General features: G+C 36.9%; 1 protein-coding gene across 20 annotated transcripts in view; it reads right to left on the bottom strand.

The window, feature by feature from the left end:
* Positions 1 to 24,014, bottom strand: part of LOC129659174 (uncharacterized) — a 480,433-nt gene that overhangs the window by 101,765 nt on the left and 354,654 nt on the right. For 9 of the 20 annotated variants that reach the window (XR_008717844.1, XR_008717829.1, XR_008717832.1 and 6 more), the window contains one exon: positions 21,256 to 21,440. The exons of 4 other annotated variants lie outside the window; for them this stretch is intronic. Coding sequence is in view for 4 of the 16 variants with exons in the window: in XM_055590323.1 (XP_055446298.1) it covers positions 21,256 to 21,440 (185 nt within the window). In the remaining 12 variants the exon portion in view is untranslated. Of the gene's footprint in view, positions 1 to 2,964; positions 4,434 to 8,869; positions 9,111 to 15,174; positions 15,927 to 21,255; positions 21,441 to 21,509; positions 23,579 to 24,014 lie in introns of those variants that run through there. 7 more of the 20 variants (XR_008717842.1, XR_008717831.1, XR_008717834.1 and 4 more) reach the window with 6 other exon arrangements.

The raw sequence follows: 24,014 nt of genomic DNA, 5'->3' as shown, positions 1-24,014 counted from the left end.
GGGATTGCTAAAAGTATTGGTATAATCTCAGGGGAGCCCTAACAGTTACTTGCAAGAGAGGGGTCCTGCAGTCTAAATTTGTATTACTATACCAAGTTGTACAATAAGCACGGATATTATCACTAGCTTGTCTGGACCTAAAGAGAATATTTTTCTTTAAATGAAGAAAAGAATATTCTAAAATAAGAGAAATAATTCCAGGGGTGATAAAAAAAGAAATACTACAAATTTGTAACTGGACAATTGGGCAGGAATTTTAACATCTGTAACTATGGGAAATTTCCCATAGAATATCAAACATGGATCCAGTCTCTGACATTCATTTTTCTGATATTTCTAATTGCGCCCGGAGGATAAGAAGGAGTTGGCGCATCCAATAAATATAATCATTTACATGCATGGAGCTCCCTTTGAAGTTAATAGGACCTATGGAAAGGGGAGTTATGCACCACGAAAACGGAGTTCAACGTGAATCTACTTCTTTCTTTTTAACATGCAGCCGTATTGCCAACACATTTGGGTTTTCTTACTGCTTATCTTTTCTTTATATGTGATGTTTCAGTTGGAGTGGAGCAAAGTGCTCCATGTGTAGAGGAAAGATAGCCTCAAAGGCAGGATGTGATATTGACAAGCTTATACTCAGGGACCAGCTTTACAAGATAGTATCCAAAAGTGATCAGGCCTGACATTTGTAGAGCTTTTTAACTTTTCAAAAGGAAACCACATACATTTTCTCATTTGATCTCTGCTGCTCTACCATTCACCTACGATATACGTTTTTACTTCCATTTTACAGATGAGAAAATGGGGACAGACTGCTTAAGTTCACTTCCTAGAGCCACACAGTAACTGGTAGGATGTAGGAAAACTGATTTTTATTCCCAGGTCTTTCCATTAGAACAATATATTCTTAAAGAAATCCTATATATAACTTAATAAAGAGATTCAGTCACAGCTGCTTGGATTAAAACTGGAGTGAGGAAGTTGGGATCTGAATTTCACCTGCCTTGTTTCTTATCTCCCATCTTTGCTGCCTTTAGTAGGTATCCTGGCATGGGCTCTGAGGGAGACTGGAAATCATAGCTACCTAACTGTGCTGCTTATTTCTTATTACACACATTGACCCCAAAGTCAATCAACTCACAGTATTTCACTCTCTTGTTCCTGTTTAAAGTATTCTTGCCTGGAGAATCCCATGGACAAAGGACCCTGGTGGGCTACAGTCCAGGGGGTCGCAAAGAGTCGGACACGACTGAGCGACTTCATTATCAATGACTTTTTTCCTCTAGTTGGATGGATGAGGAGTCAAGAGTTAGATGTTCTTCAAAAGACTGTTTGCTGGTCATTCTCCATATGACCCTAAAGCTCTGCTCTATGTCTCTGCCTGCACTGTGCCAGGATCCCTTGATTTCTGATTCCCAGTTGGCATTGGCTGATGCCAAGCACTAATGGGAAATCAGAAGGTGGGAGGAGAGAGAGGTCAAGGTGTTAATTCTCACCTTGCTCCCAGGCCCCCTTCCTGCCAGGCCATGATTTTTCACAACTCCATTCCTCCCTGTAAGGTGACTGTGTGCAGTGACCCCTCCATAGCTGCAGCTCCCTGATCTTGTCCCCTTCAGCATGGGGAAGGGATGTTTCCCATTTTTGCTAGTTCCTGGCACTTCAAAATCCCATGTTTGTTACCTTTTGACTGACTGTTCCTCTGTAAACAGTCCCTTTTATTAAATGCTCTTCAACTAAGCCCTTTGAGTGAGCTATCTGTTTCCTGCCAGTACTCTAATGAGTGAGAAAGAGTGAGTGTGTGTGTACAAATGCACACATTGTCTGAATCCAATACTGTTATCATATGTTTCTAAGATTTATCAAAATAATGTAAATTCTGGTGGTCTCTTAGATGTTTGTCTCTTAAACACAGTTAACCAAATCTAATACCACAAGAACTGTACTAGATACTCCAGAAATGTACTTAACAATTTCAAGTTCAATGATCACACTGCTGCTGCTGCTAAGTCGCTTCAGTCGTGTCTGACTCTGTGCAACCCCATGGACTGCAGCCTATCAGGCTCCTCCGTCCATGGGACTTTCCAGGCAAGAGTACTGGAGTGGGTTGCCATTGCCTTCTCCTCAATGATCACACATTTCCATGCTAATATTTGACACTAAAACTGGCTGAGGGTGGGAGAGGGAAAGAAAGAGGTATCATTACCAGGAGTGGTCCAAAGTTTATTGAGCTTTAGTTGCTAGAGATAATGAGGCTTTCCTGTTTCCCTACAACCTAAAATAACAACAATATTAACATAAGCAGACCCGCAATAGAAAGCTTAGCCTGAAAATGAATCCCTCCACAAATGTGCTATTTGGAGACTCCATGTGAATGTAACCAATGGTAATAAAACAACTGGATGTGACATCTATGTCTTCAGAGTCATAGTTCTAAGCTATAGTAGGTCCAGTATCACTTAGTCTTCTAGTTCAACCCCTCCACTGAAAGTTGGTAAACTGACATTTTAATTGATGCCTCAATATTCACCCAGTCAGCCAAGGATAATCTGTTTGTTCCAGACCATGTGCTGGGAGTAGGGATATCAAGATGTCCATTGACAAATTCACAGCTTAGAGAGAGAATGTACATTAATTTGACAGAATTAAAGACATAATAGAGATGGTATAATTGCTAGGAGAGGGGAGAAGGGCTGACTAACACTCCTCAGGAGAACCAGGAAGTTTTCTTAGAAGAGGTAATATTTGAACTGGGATTTGGAGAAAGTAAGTAGTTATTGGTGCATTCTGAAATTGCAGTAATGTTGGAAAGGACAGAATTGGTGATGTTGGGAAAAAGCAGAACTGAGTTCAAAAAGGCAGCACTTTGAGTGCTTCTGAACTTCTGAACTTTGACCTGGAGGCAAAGTAAAGCCTTCTGAGGACTTAAATCAAGGAAACAGCAAGATCAAATTTATATTTTGATATACTTTTATTGGGGCAGCAGATGAATTAGAAAGGACTGAGGATGAACATGTATTAGGAACTTAAAAAACTGTGGGTTCATCTACACAAAAGATGGTAAGGACCTGATCTGAGGCGCTGACTGTAGAAACACATGTCGGGGGAGTGGGGAGGGACTGAATTAAACACAATTCTGAAAGAGAACTGAAAGACTATTCCAGGCGAATGAGCCTGTTAAATGTGCCCAGTGTTTACATACAAAACCAACTGTATGAACGTTAAAAGAAAGCCAAATTCATAGAGGTTTTAAAGCGCATACACTACGCGTTTTGGGTCACTAATGTCATGTCTTCATTAAATGAGAGAATGGATCTGAAAGTGCTTATAAACAGTTTCACCAATACTAGGAAACTGTCAGAATTTCATTGTGGGTTTACATGATGGGTGTAGTACTATACATAGTATGCGGGTGGGTGAACCAGTGAGGAAAATGCCAGAGTAAAGTGTTCCAGTTTCCTAGTATGCTAGGGATGTATGCTAATAGATGTAAGGCAGGGGTTGGGGGAAGAGGAAGAGAAGCGAGAGGCAAACAGAAGCAGAGACATGGACAAAGGATCACCAGAGTGCCTGGCCTATGAGAGGTGTTCCTCTATATATATATGCTGAATTAATATGTGAACGAATGAATATATATGTATATATGTATACCACGAATTACTTAACATGCAGAACTGGATCTGTATTACTACCACAAACTGGATGACAATTGTGAGCATAATAAGTGAAAGAGAGGAGAAATTTTCACTGGGCTACATGCACAATGGATGGATAATTTTTAACTAAATCAACAGATTGCTAACTAGTTACTGATTACTGACTGGTTGAATGAATCATTCTTTAATTGGCTTAGTAAGTCCAGTTCCCATCATAAGTCTTAGGTAATGTATGACCCAAATCTCTTTGGTTGGCCTCCAGCAGCTCTAAAATTAGTGAGTAAATATTCCAAAGTTATATTCCTGCCAGCCTTTGTCTTTCTGCAAACCTGATTCAAATTTTCAACTGGGCCTGTTCCAAGTTCTGTGTTAGTCTAAGAGGGTGTTTACTGGTCCCAAGGGGTTGCCTAATTTGTCTAAAGTTCTGTGCATCACATATTATGTTTCCTTAGTTCTAATAAAGTGACCCAGACCTGCTTTAGCTATTCTATTCTTAGCAAAAAAAAAAAAAAGTTGCAAGAGGATCATAGAATTAACTTCTGTTTTCTTACCAAATAATTATGTTAAAATGTAAATATTTAAATTCACATTACAAATACTAATGAATTTTCAAGCACGTCTCTAAAATGTAGGTGCTAAGGACTGTAAGGGAGAAGGAGCGTCACCAGGGCACAAGAAAGCCACGTGGGTTCTTTCATGTCCATAGTGGTGGAGGATGGTACTTGAAGGGGATCGCAATGCAGCTGCCCAGGTGGAAGCTTGATTTGCATCTGGCAACTAGATCATAAAATATGAAATGAAGGTTTTTATCTGTTCATGAAAATATCAATTATTCAAAATATGGAGGAAAAGGTGATGGAAATCCAAACCAAAGCTTAAAAATGGTTAGATTCTTAAAATGTATATTTTGGTGCCTTGAGTATTTTTGTTTTCAGAGCTCATATCATGGAATTAAAGGAGACATGTGCTGAGGCTTTTAATATATTATGAAGTCAAAATGTCATTCACTTGAATTACATTTTGCTTTAAATAAAACATTTTGTTGTTTAGGGTCTTTGACCTAAAATATGATAAACTGTACTGAAGTATATAGGTGGTATCACTAATTAGTCAGAAGCTATCTCAAAACATATCTCTTTTTATAATATTTCAATACACAGTATTGGCATTTTAATCATTTCTTCTTTAAAAAAGAGTATCCACCTAGGACAAATAACTATTTCTATGGAGAGTAAAATTAATATTTAATAAAAGAAGACATGTTACTTGTATATTTTCTTAAATTTCAACAAGTGTCTGATCTTGAAAAGTATCAAATGCCTGCATATATTTGTGACAAAAAAGTTGCATTCTTTCTATAATCACTCAAAAATTCCCATAATCTGTAAGTTGGTAGACTGTCTTGAAGAGTTTTTCTAAATGAAAAAATAGGGTGGGATAATACACTGCATAATTACATTCCAAGTTTGCATTAATAAAGAATTATATTTGCAAGTTTTACAACTAGAAGTAGCGCTGAGGTTGTCATATATTACAGTACACACAATTTGATTGTTACAGAGTAGGCATCTGCCAGAAACATTTCAGTTTAGCATGATGAATTTACCTTAGCCCTGTCAAGAATCACATTACAATGCCAAAGTATTGCTTTGAATATATATTGAAAAACAGAAATAAATTTGTTGAGGTAGAGTTTCAAATCCCCTCAGAATCATGTCATTACTGGTATTGTGGCTGGGCACACACAAGCTCATGTTACTCCAGGGGGATTTGCCAATAGTGAATGTCACTCATTTAATCAGGACAGCTAAAGAAGAGGTACTGTTGACTGTGGGTGATAGAGGAGTTTATCGGCATCCCAGCAAGGATGTTACCATACTCAATGTACATAAAGGTATAAGAATATTTAAAATATAATCCCTTTCTAAGCCATTTAAACACATTCGCATGGAAAGTAGTTCATCTGCTGCTCCTTTTTCAGCTTAATGATAAACTTCTCTGAAAGATTTAACTGAACTCTAACTAATAAACACTGTATTTGTCTCAAAACACCTAATTGCTAGCATTGCTTGTTCAAACAGTGAAATTTACACTTCCTTGGTGTGTAAGATACAAGATTATTATCAGGTTACTGCAGAAGGTACAAACAATTGGCAGGTTATTACTGAACCACTCAGGAACTATTGAAAAGTCCGTGTCTAGGGTCTTCGAAAGCCTAGTAGACCACAGTCTCCTCTACCGTCTGCTTCAGAAATGCCAGGCAGAATTGTACTCTAATTTCTTGAAAGGCCTATGAATTCTATCAAAAATTTGCTGCGCACTTTGGAAAGATTTTATGGTGTATACATGACCACACGATAGGTTTCTTATATCCACAGCAACTTTTAAAGTCTAAGATGCAAAATAAAGGCTACTGCCTTAATAATACCAAAGGGCCAGATCCACACAGGCGAGACTGTGTGCCAGGTTCACAGTTTAACTACCATAAAATGTAGCTGCCGCTTTCATTTGAGAAATGTGGCAGATAAAAGCAGTTTCAATATTGCACCACTGCATTAATGTAGATGTAGCGCAGATATATTAAATTTTTTTCCTCTCAACACCATGCTCTAAGAAAGTAGTAAAAGTATTATGTTTGCATGATACTGATTTTACATGTAGTCTGAGAAATATATGAAATGTATTTTTAAAGGACTTGGCTTATGAAAAGTCATATTTGAGGGAGTGTGGAATCAATTCACAGGGATGGTTTATGGTCCAGAAACTCCTACAAGGTAATGGGAGAAACTGGTATATCTGTAGTAAAAAAATCTGACAGAAGAAAAATCATGAACTTCATCAAGGAAAAATTAAAATCATACAATATCTAAGTTGATATGTGCAAAGTATCAATAGTATTCAGTTAGTCTGGAAACTATGCTTATCATCAATTTGCCTTTTGTATCTTCTGACTGCTTCCAATTCAGCTACAAATACAAATATCAATCATGTTCACATAAGCAAAGTATATAAAAGATAACATTTAAGTATAAAAAGATCCCAGAAATAAGCTTTTTATGTTGTGCTGATAAAAATGTGTGTGTGTACATGTGTATATATACAACATATATATATATATATATATATCCTTTTTTTAATGTAATCACCTATATATCCTAGAAAAATATCCAGAATAACTGATTTGAAAAATGTTTGCTGATTCTTTTCTAGCAAAATCTGACTATATTATGGGCGTTAGAATCCTAGTTGTCTCCTAAAAGGAAAAACTCATAGCAAAATAGTCCAGATAAAAAGAAGACATGGATAGGGAGAGAACAGATAAATACAATCATGCTGTAGAGAGACCATTGACAGTGTATCAAAGAGAAAGAAAAATTCCTAGAACATCATATCGGGGCACAAATGCTATCATGTCACTGCAAGACAGCGACAAAGAACACTGTGCTCATAGGGGCAAGTTCTTTTTATTAGAACTGTAAGAAATCCTTGCTTACATGAATTCAGAAATCTCAGACATCCTAACAGGTCTGGTATCTCTCCAACATATCTTCTATATTAATATAAAAAAAAAGTTTCAAGTATTTTCTACTTGCCTGCTGTCATCTAGCAAGGTGAATTAACACTATAAATCAAATCAGTTTTCTCTGAACTTATTTGTAGGATGAAAGCATGTTGAGCTTTTCATTTGTGAAAATTTCAGAGACTTTTTGGCAGCCCGATACCACTGCTCTTCGGGCTCCACCTCTAGCTTTTACATCAGGTAAAATATAAGAGACTCAAAGTGATGCTCGGCCTTCTTTTTGAGATTTAGAAGTCTGGACCATCAAGATTCTCAAAAGGAAAATTCCAGTTTGTGAAATGTTTTTTTAATCAATCTAGAAATGATCATTTAAATCACTTAACATTATTTTGTACAAGTCGCCTGTATGTACAAAAATTTTAAAGAATAAATTGAAATCTGAAATTAGATTAACCCATAATTTGTATCAACAATAACAGTACTTAAGAAATGTAGCACTAATACATATTTTTTAAACTACAGCAACAGCCCTGAACATGTCTATATCATCCGTATCTCTCTTCTCTTTGCATTCTAACTGTGGACATTTTTCTTCTGACTTTCCTTTTATATTCAAGCTCCATTTTCATTCATCATTCTTCACTGCCTCCTCCAAATTGCCTGTTTATAAATATCTTAAGTCCATCATCCTCTTACCCCTGTGCTTCTCTTCAATGTCTCATTCTCTCTCGATTCTCAGCACCAGTTAAGTTCGGCACACATTTTTAAGCGGCCACTTTCTACTATGTACTGGGAAGACAAGCTAAATCAGAGTTGGCTCCTGCATTTCTGGAGCACACAGTAGACTGAGGGAAATAAAGACGTGAACATATTATGAAAATGCATTGTGAGAAGATTTAGAGAAATGTGAAAATTGTATGGGACTGCAGAAGACTGAAGCTTGGGAGGAATGAAAATTAGGATGGAAATATCATTTGAGCCAGTTCTTGAAAGATGATCTTACATTTCCCAGGCAGACAAGGAGAGGAGGGAAGACAGTTCAAACAGAAGGAACAGCATCTACAGATAATTGAAGTTGCAAAGAACATGCATGTTCTAAGATAAGAGAATGTTCAACATGGATAAAAAACAACTTTGTTGGAAGGACAGGGTGGAAGATGAGACTGAGAATGTAAGCTATGGCTAAACTGTTTTTTTATGCCATGCTAAGTGATTCAGATCTTATTCTATTTGTTATAATTTAAAGAAGGAAAAGGAAAAGACAGTTTCAGATTTGTGTCTTAGAGAGGTCATTTAGGCAAACAGATGAGAAGAAACTGGAATGATGCAGAGAGAAGGGATAACACGAGATCAGAGATGCTGGTCTGTTGTTATAGAGAGGTTGATGGTTCAATACTTAAGGCTTCCAGGTCTATGGCAGAGGGGCTAAAGGATGGGAGGGGTGAGACATTCAGGAGCTAACCTGATGATTGAATATATGGGATTTAGTAACAGGATGAGAATGAGGCAGAGGAAAGAGTCAAGGATGACACCGAAGGTTTTATTTTAACCACCTTATGATCATGTCACAAACCAATATAAAGAAAGATTGACGAATGCAATGTGCTAAGAATGAGGGCCCCCAATACATGGAATATCCAGGCAGCCTGATACATGGAATGGGAACTCAAAAAAGAAGTCAGTACAAGAAAAGTAAATTTAAGAGTTATTTTATTTGGATAGGGTTGCTCTGAAAGCTGAGTCTGAAGCAAGAACCTGTATTTAGTTTATTTGGGAGGTGATCCAGAGAGCAGGATTGAGGGATCAGGGAGAGAGACAGGCGAAGAGGAAAAACCAATTTAAAGGTGTTACTGAGGTTGTCACTGTGGGCAGTGGGTCTCAATTCTGCCAGGACCAGCTGAGAACGACACAGAATGTTTCCCAGAAATGTGTATCTGAGGACAAGAGAGCAGGGCATTAATCTATAAAATCCTATTCCTTTGGCAGACATTCCTCAAGGGTATCAACACCCCACACTTCCAAGCTGTGCTTCCTCTGGCCCATCTAACTCTCACAGGTCTGAACTAGAAACCCTGGTGCAGAAAGCCAGTAAGGGGTGACTTGATGCCAGATTTGGTCAGCATGAAATAGACAGAAGCCCCATGGAACTATCGACCCCATTTATAGCTGAAAACAGAGGTGTCACTTAGCAAATGTGAATCAGGGCACCAGATATATTTACTATACCACAAATAAACACTAGTTGAAGCTACTCAACTTAATGAGATTATAAGAGTAAACACAGAGACCGGCACCCCTTGACCTGGTCAGATTTCACAGTAAACCAAAAAAAGTATGAAATATATTTGATTTATTTTTATATAGACTTTTCTGAGAAATAAGTCTAAAATTTCCATCAAATTCTCAAAGTGTTTCTTGATCCAGAAAAGTTTAAGAAACAAAAATTTGGAGCAAGAATGAAAGTACAAGAAATTATGGGAAAATAACATTTAAGGCTAAAAGAGGAGAACATGGGGAAAGACAAGTTAGTGTCAGACTTTTTGGAATCACAAAGGCTTGTGTTTAACCTAGGCTGTATTTGAACCTGAGCAGATGATTACATTCTTTGATTCGCATGAGCTCTTATGTAAAATACAGGTAATAACACTTAGATCACAGGGGTATTATGAGTCTTATAAATAGGAAATGTGTGCAAAGTGCCTAGGATAAAGTAAATACTCATTAAATTATGACTTTTCAGAAAAGTAGAAAAATACCAGAAAGAAACTGTGTAACAGATTTAAGAAAGAGTTACAGAAAAAGAATCAAATGATATTGATAGTTTTCATTAGGGAAATGTATAAGAGGATTTTGAAAAGAGTTCATTGAATTTGATAATTTTTGTTGAGAACAATCAAAATACATTGGGTAGAGAAGGTCAGGAAAACAATGGGTTGAGGAGTAAAATACTGAATTATTAAAGGAGACACACACAAATCAGTATCTCACCCAGTATCAAGCTTTACAAATAATTTTAAGGATGCCCTAGATCATGTCCAGCTCTTTACAATCCCACGGACTATAGCCTGCCAGGCTCCTTTGTCCATGGGATTGTCCAGGCAAGAATACTGGAGTGGTTTGCCCATTCCCTCCTCCAGGGGATCTTCCCAAGCCAGGAATCGAACCCATGTCTCCTGCATTGCGGGCAGATTCTTTACTTTCTGAACCACCAGGAAAGCCCCAGAAAAGAAGCACAGATGAAAAAGTTCTGGGAATTCCACACAGCTTTCCAAGTCATTCCTCCTATAATAGACATCTTATCTCTGGTCCCAAATAACATGAGGTCTCCAAAAAAGGTTTTACAGTATTACTTGACACAATCAGGAAAGTTTAAGTTATGAAACATGTCTATTTTACATGCAAGAGAATTCTATAATTTATGGGACATTCTCCAAGAGTTGTGCCTTATAAATCCAAACATAGGTCCTGTATATTTACTATAGTAATCCTTTAGTTAGGGACATCCTGCTGAGAGAATTCTGTGAATAAGGTCTCTTTCTTCTCGCAAATATTATTAGCCAGTTTACATGTAAGTCCAGTTGACAAGGAGTTTAGATGAATTCACTTTTCCTCATTTTCTTTTACCCAGGCACACTTCCTATAACCAACAAGACTGAACGGATTATAAGCCAACTATAATACTTGAAGTCTTCCCTCCATAGCACCCTATTCATTGCCCCACTTCTAACTCAAATGCTCAATCATACTCCTCTTTCAATTGTGTGTGTGTGTGCTCAGTTGCTCAGTCCTATCTGACTACTTGTGACTCCATGTCTGGTAGTCTGCCAGACTCTTCTGTCCATGGGATTTCCCAGGAAAGAATCCTGGAGTGGGTTGCCATTTCCTTCTCCTGAGGATCTTCACAATCTAGGAATCAAACCCACGTATTCTGCATTGCTGGCAGATTCTTTACCACTGAGCCACCTGGGGAGTTCTCTTCCAAATAGATGAGCAATTAAAAAAAAATTAGGTATATACTTCCAGAATTTTCTTTAAATATTTACATTGTATTTATGTTGAGCTCAAATATGGATTTATACTGGATGTGGTACATGTCTATCCATACGTATATTTTTGTCTTGTTTGTCCTTAACAGGATGTTCCAGAGATCTTCCCACATCATATTCTAGAGACTTAGTTCAACTTTTTAACGATGTCAGCAGCTGTGAAGGGTCTGAGACTTTAGTCTATTTGCAAGTTAAATCTAACCTGCCACAATTTTATGGATGCTGGTAGACAATAGGCATCTTTGTAAAAGACAAAGGACTTTTTTTTTTTCAACTAACAAGAACAACATCCAGAATATCAGCATTTATATGAATTTCCTGAACTCCAATTCCCACAGGGTAACACAAAGAACAGGCAATGCCCACAAATACAGAAGAGTGAGCGACCGAAGCTTAGAGAACCTAAATCTTTATTAATCAGCAGTAAGCAAACCAGCTATACTTTTGCCCTGGAGGAAGATATTACATTTATTATACTGAAATTTACTATACTTGCTTATAAACAAGCATGGCTTGTGCTCCGAACAGAGATAGTATCTCCATCTTGCAAGGCTATTCATTGCACGAACATTCTTGCAAGACTTGCAGAAGTGTGAGCCACGCCATGGAGGACTGCCTCCCAACAAGTTTAAAAAATTTCACAGTATGGGCATTATTGAAATATTTTCCTATAAATGGCCATTAACAGTAAAGGTAGGACAAGTTTTTATTTCTTGAATAATTATTTTCCCAGGGTAGTTTATTGAATGAACCAAACTTTTTAAGTTAATGTCAAGCTGTTCAATTATGTTTATTTGATGTGAATTCATTTTCTATATTTTTATTTTATTTGCTTTCTTAGTGGTAGTTTCTCATGTGTTTTGAAGGTTTATTCTGAATCTTCCTCTTCAATGCATTTTAATTTTTTCTCTCTCTCTCTCAATTCCAGATCCCCCTCTTTACTGTCTAAGAATTTTTGAGTCATTCCATCTGATCCCCTAGAACCATCTTGTCAGAATTAGGTCTTAAGTTAATGACTAGAAGGAAATGGCAACCCACTCCAGTGTTCTTGCCTGGAGAATCCCAGGGATGGGGTAGCCTGGTGGGCTGCCGTCTGGTGGTCGCACAGGGTCGGACACGACTGAAGCGACTTAGCAGCAGCAGCAGCAGCAGCTTCTGACTAGGGATATTTCAAATTGATTAATTGAGCCAATATTTGGTTTGGGTTCAGCATTGGCTTCAAAATGAGTTCCCTCCCTCTTGTCTTTCAAAGTATGTGTCATTTTTTAAACTACAATCTATTTGATTCAAAGCAGCTATTTTCATTGTTCTTCTCAAAGCACAGAGGGAGTAAAGGGCAGGGATAGGAAACAATATCCCAAACCTTTGCTTTAAGAAATGAAACTGATGTAATACTCATTGTATTATGAGTAATACTCATTGTCAATGAGCTTCCTGCTGTTTTGTTCTGATCTACGTGTGCAGCTCAGGAAGACTACAGTATCAGCTCTACTTACACTTTGCATACCTGTTGCTGCTGCTGCTGCCAAGTCGCTTCAGTCGTGTCCGACTCTGTGCGACCCCATAGACTGCAGCCTACCAGGATTCTCTGTCCATGGGATTCTCCAGGCAAGAACACTGGAGTGGGTTGCCATTTCCTTCTCCAATGCATGAAAGTGGAAAGTGAAAGTGAAGTCACTCAGTCGTGTCTGACTCTTAGCGACCCCATGGACCGCAGCCCACCAGGCTCCTCCATCCATGGGATTTTCCAGGCAACAGTACTGGAGTGGGGTGCCATTGCCTTCTCCCTGCATACCTGTTACAGTAGTCTATTCCGCAGAGCCATTCAGCTTGTCATGAGCTCAGATACACAAAGGAACCTATACATGCATCTGCATAAATGTGTGTGTGTATACATACATACAGTTTCTTCTAAAAATTGCATTCTATTTTCAACATTGCTGTGTATCTTGAGCATAGGAGGACTTCAAAGGATGCACTTAAAATGCAACCTGGACCACTTGCCTGGAAGCAAATATAATAGAAACTAATTTATACAACTGAATAGTAAAAACCCCAACCAAACAAAGAAAAAAACCTCAAAAATAAAACAAACAACAGCAATGAAAGGAATTTGATTCAACAATGGGCAGAGAGGATCTGAATAAACATTTTACTGAAGTCATGTAGACAGCGCACACGTACATGAAGATGCTCAGTATCACTGATAACCTCAAAAACATATCACCTCACACCTGGTCAGTTCAGTTCAGTTCAATTGCTCAGTCGTGTCCGACCCTTTGCGACCCCATGGACTGCAGCACACCAGGCCTGCCTGTCGATCACCAACTCCTGGAGTTTACCCAAACTCATCTCCATTGAGTTGGTGATGCCATCCAACCATCTCATCCTCTGTCATCCCTGTCTCCTCCTCCCTTCAATCTTTCCCAGCATCAGGGTCTTTTAAAATGATTCAGCTCTTTGCATCAAGTGGCCAAAGTATTGGAGTTTCAGCTTCAACATCAGTCCTTCCAATGAACATTCAGGACTGATTTCCTTTAGGATGGACTGGTTGGATCTCCCTGAAGTCCAATAGATTCTCAAGAGTCTTCTCCAACACCACAGTTCAATAGCCATCAATTCTTCAGTGCTCAGCTTTCTTTATAGTCCAACTCTCACATCCATACATGACTAATGGAAAAACTATAGCCTTGACTAGATGGACCTTTGTTGGCAAAGTAATACCTCTGCTTTTTAATATGCTGTCTATGTTGGTCATAACTTTTCTTTCAAGGAGTAAGAGTCTTTTATTTCATGGCTGCAGTCACCATCTGCAGTGATTACACCTGATAGAATGTCTATAATCAAGATCACTGGGAAAAATATCAACAACCTCAGTTATGCAGATGACGCAACTGTTATAGTAGAAAGCAAAGAGCCTCTTGATGAGGGTGAAAAAGGAAAGTGAAAAAGCTGGCTTAAAACTCAGCATTCAAAAAACTAATATTGCATCCAGGCCTATCATCTCATGGCAAATAGGGGAAAAATGGAAACTGTGACAGATTTTATTTCCTTGGGCTCCAAAATCACTGCAGACATTGACTGCAGCCATAAAATTAAAAGATGCTTGCTCTTTGGGAAAAAAGCTGTTATAAACCTAGACAGTGTACTAAAAAGCAGAGACATCACTTTGCTGATGTTTCTGCATTTCAGATTCATATAGTCTGTATAGTCAAAGTAATGGTTTTTCCAGTAGTCATGTAAGGATGTGACAGTTGGACCATAAAGAAGGCTGAGCACCAAAGAATTGATGCTTTCAAATTGCAGTGCTAGAGAAGACTCTTGAGTGTTTCTTAGATGGCAAGATCACACCAGTGAATCCTAAAGAAAATCAATCCTGAATGTTCATTGGAAGGACTGATACTGAAGCTGAAGCTCCAATACTCTGACCACCTGATGTGAAAAGCCAACTCACTGGAAGAGACTTGGATGCTGGGAAAGATTAAGGGCAAGAGGAGAAGAGGGTGATAGAGGATGAGATGATTGGATGGCATTACCAGCTCAACAGACATGAGTTTGAGCAAGTTCCAGGTAATACTGAAGGACAGGGATGCTTGATGTGCTGCAGTCCATGGAGTCTCAAAGAGTCAGACATGACTTATTGACTTGATAACAACAAATAATCAAATGATAAATAACAAGTTTTGGAGAAGATGTGGAGAAAAAGCAACCCTTGTGCACTGTCGGTGTGAATGTAAATTGGTTCAGTCACTATGGAAAACAGTATGAAGCTTCCCTCAAAATCAGTAATAGAATTAACATATGATCCAGCAAATCCAATTCTGAATATTTATCTGAAGGAAATAAAAATACTAAATTGCAAAGATATTTGCACCTGTATGCTCATTGCCACATTGTTTATGATAGGTAAGACATGGGGAAAAAAAAAATCTGTGTTCATCAATGAGAAAAAAATGGGTGAAAAAAACGTGCTAAATACATATTACATTTATATATATTTGTCAAATACGTTTCACACAAACACACACACAAGTATCATTTAGACATAAAAAAGAAGGAAATTCTGCCATTTATAACAACATGTGTAGAATTTGAGAGCATTACGCCAAGTGAAATAAGTCAGAAAGAGAAAGACAGGAACTGTATGATCTCACTTATATGTGGAATCTGACAAAACAAAATCAGACACAAAAAAAAGGAATTCAAACTCAGATAAGAGAACAAACTGGTGGTGGCTTGAGACAGTGGGTGGAGAGTAGGCAAAATGAGCAAAGGTAGTCAAAAGTTACAAACTTCCAACTTAAAAAAAAGGTACTTTTTACAGAATTGTGGAAATGTTTATGATGTAAGCCTTTACAAGCTTATAAATTGACACCTATAGTTTATGATTATTTTTCACATGAATTTAAATCAAACAGAATTCTTTTACTAGAAGAGCAACTATTGTTTTTCCAACTTCAGAATTTTCTTCCAGGTCCTAATAACTTGATGACCTTAAATCACTTACATACTTGCGTATATAAAATATTACTCTCCACCCAGTCATAATTATCCAGAATCCAAATCCAATTTTTTGGGAGGTGGGGACCATGGAGGCAGAAGAGTTGGGGAATCAAAATGCTTCATTTTTAAATATATCAGTTCAATAAAAATTTTAAAAGAAGGAAAATATTTTTTCAGGCCAATCATAACCATATGTGGATCCTAAATAAAAACAATTAAAAATAGAGAGTAACATTTGAATAAGCTCCAAATTCAGTGAAAGCTTTTATCATTTAGAAATCTGAAAAAATATAAAAAATTATTTCTTTTAAGAAATATGGTAACTCAAAATACAATAACCGCTTTTAATTTCCTACGGTTATTTATAAATGGCATAAAGCATAATTATTAAAAAAACTTTCAAAGTTTCAATAAATTGTTAGGTACAATTAGTGAAGGACAATGCAATCAGATTTTGAAGGACTTTTCTCCCTAATATTGTATATTTTTTAACTTAGATTGTCCCTTTACCTAGTGACAATGTGAATTAAAATAAGTTATATATATATATACACACACACACTTATATATATATATTAACAGCAGACCTATATATTCATATAGGAAATAATTAGATAAACATATAAAATACATCCCTTAACTAAATCTTTACCTTAGAATAAAACCTGGAATCTAGCCCCAGCCAATTTTCCTATTCTACAAATCCCTTTGAAAAGATAAGATTTATTGAGAGATGTTTTTACCTAATTCTTGAGAGAAGCTACCAGAACTGTAAGACATAAAACTTGTGTTGCTTATTTTACAATAATTGCTATTTTACAATAGAGCAATGATGGTACTCATTGAAATGCAGTTCCATTGTGTTACCAAATCTGGTACATTTTTTTAAATCTCTTTAGGACCTAGTAGTATATAGACATTTAAAATCAAACTTTTGAATTTCTGAGATCAGTAAAATTTCCAGAAACAGTTGTGAGAACAAGCATAAGATTTTCAACAATTTTTTTTTCTAAGAAAAAATAAAAAACCCTGCTATTTAATATCAAAAGATTTCAACAAAAAAATGAATCAAAGACATAATGTCAAAATAAGTTACAAGTTTTCTTAAGAAGAAGTGGTTTGGAAGCTTTATGACAAAACAAATACATACTACTTGCATTTCCTGTTTTGAAGTGAATCCATGAACATTTCATTGTGGACTTATTATTCAAAAAATATTTACTGAGAGCTGTTGTCCTAGGTTTTGCTCTAAATTCTAAGAGATAGAAGTGAACAAAACAAAATCCCTACTTTTGTAAGATTAAATTTCAGGGAGAAGAATAAACAAAGGTACAAGTATAAATATCAGCTGGTGGACCTCTCTGGTGGCTCAGTGAAGAATCGGCCTTCCAGTGCAGGACACATGGGTTCGAAACCTGATCCGGGAAGATCCCACATGCCACGGAGCAACTAAGGCCATGCAGCACAACTGTCAAGACTTGATCTAGAGCCCAGGATCCACAACTCCTGAGGCCTGCCCCATAGAACCCATGCTCCACAACAAGAGAAGCCGTGGCAATGAGAAGCCTGTGCACCGCAAGTAGAGAGTGGCCCCCACTCGCTGCAACTAGAGAAAAGCCTGCAGAGCAAAGAAGACCAGCCACAACCAATAAATAAATAAAATGATCTTTTCAAAATCTCTAAAAAAGTAATATCAGCTGGTAAAGTTCAGTTCAGTTCAATTGCTCAGTCATGTCCAACTCTTTGCAACCCCATGGACTGCAGCATGCCAGGCCTCCCTGTCCAACACCAACTCCCAGAATTGACTCAAACTCATGTCCATTGAGTCCATGAGGCCATCCAACCATCTCATCCTCTGTCATCCCCTTCTCCTCCCACTTTCAGTCTTTCCTAGTATCAGGGTCTTTTAAAATGAGTCAGTTCTTCACATCAGGTGGCCAAAGTATTGGCGTTTCAGCTTCAGCATTAGTCCTTCCAAGGAATATTTAGGATTGGTTTCCTTTAGGATGAACTTGTTGTATCTCCTTGCAGTCCAAGGGACTCTCAAGAGTCTTCTCAAATACCACAGTTCAAAGGCATCAGTCGGTGCTCAGCTTTCTTTATAGTCTTACTCTCACATCCATACAAGATACTGGAAAAACCACAGCTTTGACCAGATGGACCTTTGTTGGCAAAGTAATGTTTCTGCTTTTTAATATGCTGTCTAGGTTGGGCATAACTTTTTTCCCAAGGAGTAAGCATCTTTTAATTTCATGGCTGTGGTTATCATCTGCAGTGATTTTGGAGCCCCCCCAAAATAAAATCTGTCACTGTTTCCACTGCTTCCCCATCTATTTGCCATGAAGTGATGGGACGGGATCCCATGATCTTAGTTTTCTGAATGTTGAGCTTTAAGCCAATATTTTCACTCTCCTCTTTCACTTTCATCAAGAGGCTCTTTAGTTCTTCTTCACTTTCTACCATAAGGGTGATGTCATCTGCATATCTGAGGTTATTGATATTTCTCCTGGAATCTTGATTCCAGCTTGTGCTTCCTCCAGCCCAGCATTTCTCATGATGTACTCTGCTATAAGTTAAATAAGCAGGGTGACGATATACAGCCTTGATGTACTCCTTTCCCTATTTGGAACCAGTGTGTTTTCCCATGTCCAGTTCTAACTGTTGTTTCCTGACCTGCATATAGATTTCTCAAGAGGCAGGTCAGGGGGTCCAGTATTCCCATCTCTTTAAGAATGGTGAAATATCGGATGGAAAAAAAATATAAAGCAGAATAAATGGAATAAGGTTTGCCAAATTAGAAAAGCTGTTTATTATTTAATATGAAACAGTCAAAGGCCTCTTTAATAGGGCAAAATTTGTGCAGAGGCCTGAAGAAGTCAGAGAATAAAGCATGTTCTTGGCAGAGAAGAAAGCCAGTGCAAAGGCCCTGAGGCAAACACAGACTTACTGTGTTAGAACAAATAGCAGAGAGCTTATGTGGCTGAAACAAAGTGAGGTAGGGAAAGACTACTTAGGAAAAGATATTAGTAGGTTCATGGGTGGTCAGATTTTCTAGGGATTGTGAACACTTCAGTTTTGAGTGAAATAAGTAGTACTTGGAGAATCTTGAGCAGAGGAGTGAAATGATCTGCCTTAAGATTTTTCTCTCCCAATAAAGCTTTCATTTTGAAATATTTTTAGGTTTACTGAAGACTTTCAGAGATAGCAGTGAGAGTTCCCATCCATGTACATCTCACGAGTTTGTCTCATTGTTTACATCTTACATGGCTTCTTTGTCAGGGTAAATAATCAACACTGGTGTATTACTATTATTTACCTTCCTTCCAGACGTATTTGGATTTCATCAGTTCCTCCATTAATGCCCTTTGTCTGTTTCATGATCCAGGCAACGCTTTGAGTGGCTGTTTTTTTGACAGGTCCCCAGTCACTTCTGGTCCTTGGTAGTTTCTTCATCTTTATTTATTTTTCATGACCTTGACAGTCTTGAGTAGCGGCCAAATCATTCTCAATAGTATCTCCTATTCTGAACTTGTCTGATGTTTAGTTCATGATTAGATTGAAGTTAGAGATTTTTAGAAAGAATATTCAGAGGTGAAGTACCCATATATGTTGTGTCATATCAAACGGTTTATGATATCTACATGACATCACTGATGATCATGACCTTGATCACTTGGTTATGGTAGTATTTGCCACATTTCCCCACTTACAATTACTGTTTTTTTTTCCCCCTTTCTTTATATCATCCTTTGGAAGCATGATTTATGTTTTAAAAGGATAATTTTGACTTATGTTTTAAAGGGATAATTTTTATTACTATTTTGAGAATAGAATGGATGTCAGGAGACAGTTGTGAGGCTGATGCTGTAAACAAGGAGAAACAGGGATGCTGCCTGCAGTGTGCTAATCTGGAATGAACCTCCACGTAAATTAAAAGAAGGTGACTTTTCACTTGAGAATATCTTTGAAGAAGCCGTAATAATTATTAACAATATTAAATCTCAACCCTTAGGCACAAGACTTTTAAAATATACTGTTTGACAAAATTAGAAGAACACTTCTGCCTACTGCAATGAAATGACTGTCTTGAGGAAAAAAAAAAAAACATTTATATGATTGAGTTGTGAGCTCAACAGGCCACTTTTTTTCATGGTACACCATTTTTTACATAAAAGAATTATTAATAGACAAAGTACAGTGATCCAGACTTGGGTATCTGGCAGACATTGTCTTTTAAAAATGGATGAAATAAATTTGTCATGTCAAGGAACACAACTGGTGTTATTTGTTGCCAGTAATAACATTTGAGCTTTCAAGTGAAAATTAGAGCTTTGAACTTGTATCCAATATTCAAGATCTTCTTTTTTAAATTAAATCAGCCAACATAGCAATGAATGTGACTATTAAAATATTTTACAATGAAATGTGTCAACATTTGGAAGATATAAATTTGGGGAGCCAGGTTTTCTATAGACCAATGAATGATGTTTAAAAATCATGTATGGGTCAAAGATCTTTCAAAGTGTAAGATAGGTCAATGGATTTTATGCATATAAGTATAAAAAGTTTATTGATATTGCTTCAGATTTCTCATTGCAAATAATCTTTAAGTAATTACTACTATTTGCAGTTTTTTTGGTGAGACATAAAAAAGAATACCCATAACTATATGAAAAGGCTATTATAGTACTTTATCTATCGACATATTCATGTGAGGTAGGATTTTCTTTCTGTATTTCAACCAAGCACCATACTGCAACCAATTGAATACAAAAGCAGATATAAGACTTTTTCTTTCTTCTATTAACTCAGGCATGAAAGACATTTGCAAAAGTGTAAATCAATGAAAGTTTTCTTCCTGAGTAATTTTCTCTTGGAAAATACTGTTGTTTTTCACACACAAAAAAATGCTATATGTGTTACTATATGGAGGGCTTTCTATGACTGTTTTTGGATGAATTAATAAGTTCAGATTTTTAAAATTTCTTGATTTTAATTTCTAACATAGAAACTGTTGACAGGTATAAGCGACATAAAGACACATTCTTTGGAGTTTCCAATAATTTTTAAGGGAGTAAAGAGATCCTGAAAGTAAATGTTAGAAAATTGTTGCTCCAAAAGATAGTTCTGAACAGGTCACACCTTTTATATAAATCTTTAGTGACTTAGGCTTAAAAGCAATGGAGAGATCACATTAACAAAAACAGCAACTGATGTGAATGCATAAAAAAATGACTACTACTCAAAAATACAAAAACAGTTATTAGGCAAAATGTCTGAGTGGGAAAACTATTACCAAAAATATTTACAGGCAAAGTATCATTATATTTTATGTAGAAATATGTTGCTTTTTTTGGTTTTACTAGTCAGTCCCCAATTTCATAAAATATTCTCTCTCTTTCTCCCCCACCCTCATTTTGCTCAGACTTTTCCTTTGTCAGGAAAATATACTAATACTAAAGAGTGGTCATCTCTAATTGGTGACATTATGTGTGTGTGTGTGTGTGTGTGTGTGTATTCAGTCACTTACGTGTATCCAACTCTGTGAGACCCCATGGACTTTAGCCCACAGGCTCCAGTCCATGGGATTTCCCAGGTAAGAATACTGGATGGGGTTATTATTTCTTCCTCCAGGGGATCTTCTCAACCCAGGAACTGATCCTGCATCTCCTGTGTCTTGTACATTGTCAGGCAGATTCTTTTCCACTGAGCCACCTGGGAAGTCCAATTGGTGAGATTAGGATACTTTAAAGAGAAGACAATGGCAACCCACTCCAGTACTCTTGCCTGGAGAATCCCATGGACAGAAGAGCATGGTAGGCTACAGTCCATGGGGTCTGTACGCTTCCTTCAAGCACTTAGCAGTTCATCAACAGTAAAATACAAAGAACTTTCAAAAACAGAGTCCTAGTTGTTAGTAAATTTATATGTGTCTTTGATTATTAGCAATTCTGATATAAAAAATAAATATACTTGATAAAAGACACATGAAAAACATTGGTCTAAATAGGTTTGGGTAATGGATATTGATTTTAATTATTTTTGTCTTATCAGACAAGTCAAGAATTGTTACCATCTGGTTGCATATGAAAGATTGGCCCAATATTCTGAATTGTAGAAGAATTTGAGTAGTTTGCTGTGTTCGTTATACTTATTTCAGTACAAGAGGATACATAATAAATAATATTTTGAATTCTTAAAATTTTATCTTCATGTTTACTTACATGTTGACATTTTAATAGCTCCATAATTTTTAACAATTAAAATTTTTAAAGATGATTTAAAATGAAAAACTAAAACATTCTATTTTATGTCTTCTCTGCAGTGAAGTGAAATTGTAACATTTCTGTCCCACAAACCATAAAATTCATCAGCAGAACTTCTGTGTAGTAACTTAAAAATGTTGGTTAATGTACAGTTCGAATTTTTTATTTCTCCTTGAAAACTAGCCAAATTCAACCTCTTTTTCCCAAATAGTTCATATTTTTAAAAAATGTGCTTTCAGAGGACTTGAAATGAATGGCTTGGCACTGTTCTCTGTTAAATACTCTAGTACTCTGAGAAATTAAACGGTGATTTTACTACTAGTATCCTCAATTTTTAATTTCTTTAATCTGCTTCAGTGTCTGAAAAATAGTTGAGCTTCTAGTGACCATTGACATGCAATTGCCTTGTGAGTGTTGTCTTTAGAAATTCTTGTTACACTCAACACCCAATAGAATACTCTCTTAGGTGATTGAATTTGTAATAATTATACTTGTTTCTTATTGTGTTATCCAATAACTAATGCCTCCGTATTTCCATTTTTATGAGGCAGTGAGGTATCCTTTTCTATTGTAGTTTCCTATAGCTATGAGTCAGAAGAAATATCTACCATTTGAATTTCCTCTCTTAATGCTGAAACACAGCCTCAGTTTCCTCCCTTTGTTTCCCACTGTTCTTCCACTTCTCACTTGCTTTTGGTTTCTTTTATTTGTTTGCATCATTTTTTTTTTTTTTTGAGAAGCCTGCCTCAAAATATATTGGCAAGATAGATTGTCGTCAGCTCAAAAGTGACAGTTTCCTTTAACTTGAGTGTGCTTTTCAGCTTCCTTAACCAAGCCCATGAGTAAATGGTCACATCTGTTGTTGAACAAGTTAGACAACAGTACAGAAAAGAATTACTTAGGGGTAGTTCGACGCTTGACGATAATTCTCCTAAAAGCAAAAATCTAAGGCAGTTGAAGGGAAGTTGGTATTTCCCCTTTCATCTTACCATTTGGTTTGATCAATTTGTCTTCTTTTGTAGAGGTACTGAAGAAGTCTCATTTTCATGTTTATTTCTCCCAAATGGAACACAACTTTTGATATGCCTTTATTCAACTTTGTTCCTACATACATTTTTATTTTAATCAAAAGCTTTCTTGGAGTGAGTGAAGGCCACCTACAGAGCTAGTTTATGTCTTTAAAAAGCTTTGTTTATCACCGAGCGTGGTAGTCTATCGTAGAGAATTCATTTCGGTTCAAGGACATAGTATTGTCTTGATTGGACTTACGCATCAAAGGGAAGAATTAAAGGGCTCTGATGAAAACTTTGCACCTGGCACACAGGTGGCTGAAAGTATGTGCCATCCTTTCTTGGGTCCTTTTGTCACCTTTCTTAGCTTTCTTGTTTTGAAACATGATAATAGTAGTATTTGAGTTTTCTGGGATTTTTGTTCTATATTGCATGCTGTGAAAGGATTTTTCTAGGTTCTGCTTCTGGGCTCCCTCTGATCTTGTGATGTTAAACACACTGCTGTCTTCCCTCGGCATTACTCTCATCATTTTCTTCTCCACTTGCTCCACTTCTATCCTGTGTATGTGGGAGGGGGCTGTATAGAAGATGTGAGAGGAAATTTAGTAGAATGGCAGAGTAGGGGGATGTCAGGGAATCACACTGCTGAAAAAAAGGCCTCCACAACTTCTAAAAGAAAAAAGGATAGGCTGTGCTGGTCTTTGCATTTTTTTTTTCCAACATAACCACAAAAGTTAAACTTTTTCCAATGAAGCCTTTAGAAAAGAAATACTGTCACTTATCTTTGAATTTTGCTATCATCTTGTTTCTAGAGTTGTGTCTCAAATTCATGAAAATTCATGGCTTGTTTTCTAAACAGTAGAGAATGATTTATGCAACACAAATCCCATATTTTCTGGTAAGACTAGTGTCATTTTGACCTTGAAGAACTGTGCAAATTGTTATGAAAATAAATATTTCAATAAAGCATGACATCATATCTTGATTCATTTTACACTGTGTGTGTTTAAGGA

This window comes from Bubalus kerabau, chromosome 8 (assembly GCF_029407905.1).
Source record: "Bubalus kerabau isolate K-KA32 ecotype Philippines breed swamp buffalo chromosome 8, PCC_UOA_SB_1v2, whole genome shotgun sequence".
Taxonomy (NCBI): Eukaryota; Metazoa; Chordata; class Mammalia; order Artiodactyla; family Bovidae; genus Bubalus; species Bubalus kerabau.
Note: the sequence above shows the minus strand (reverse complement) of the source record. Positions and strands in the feature narration are given on the sequence as shown.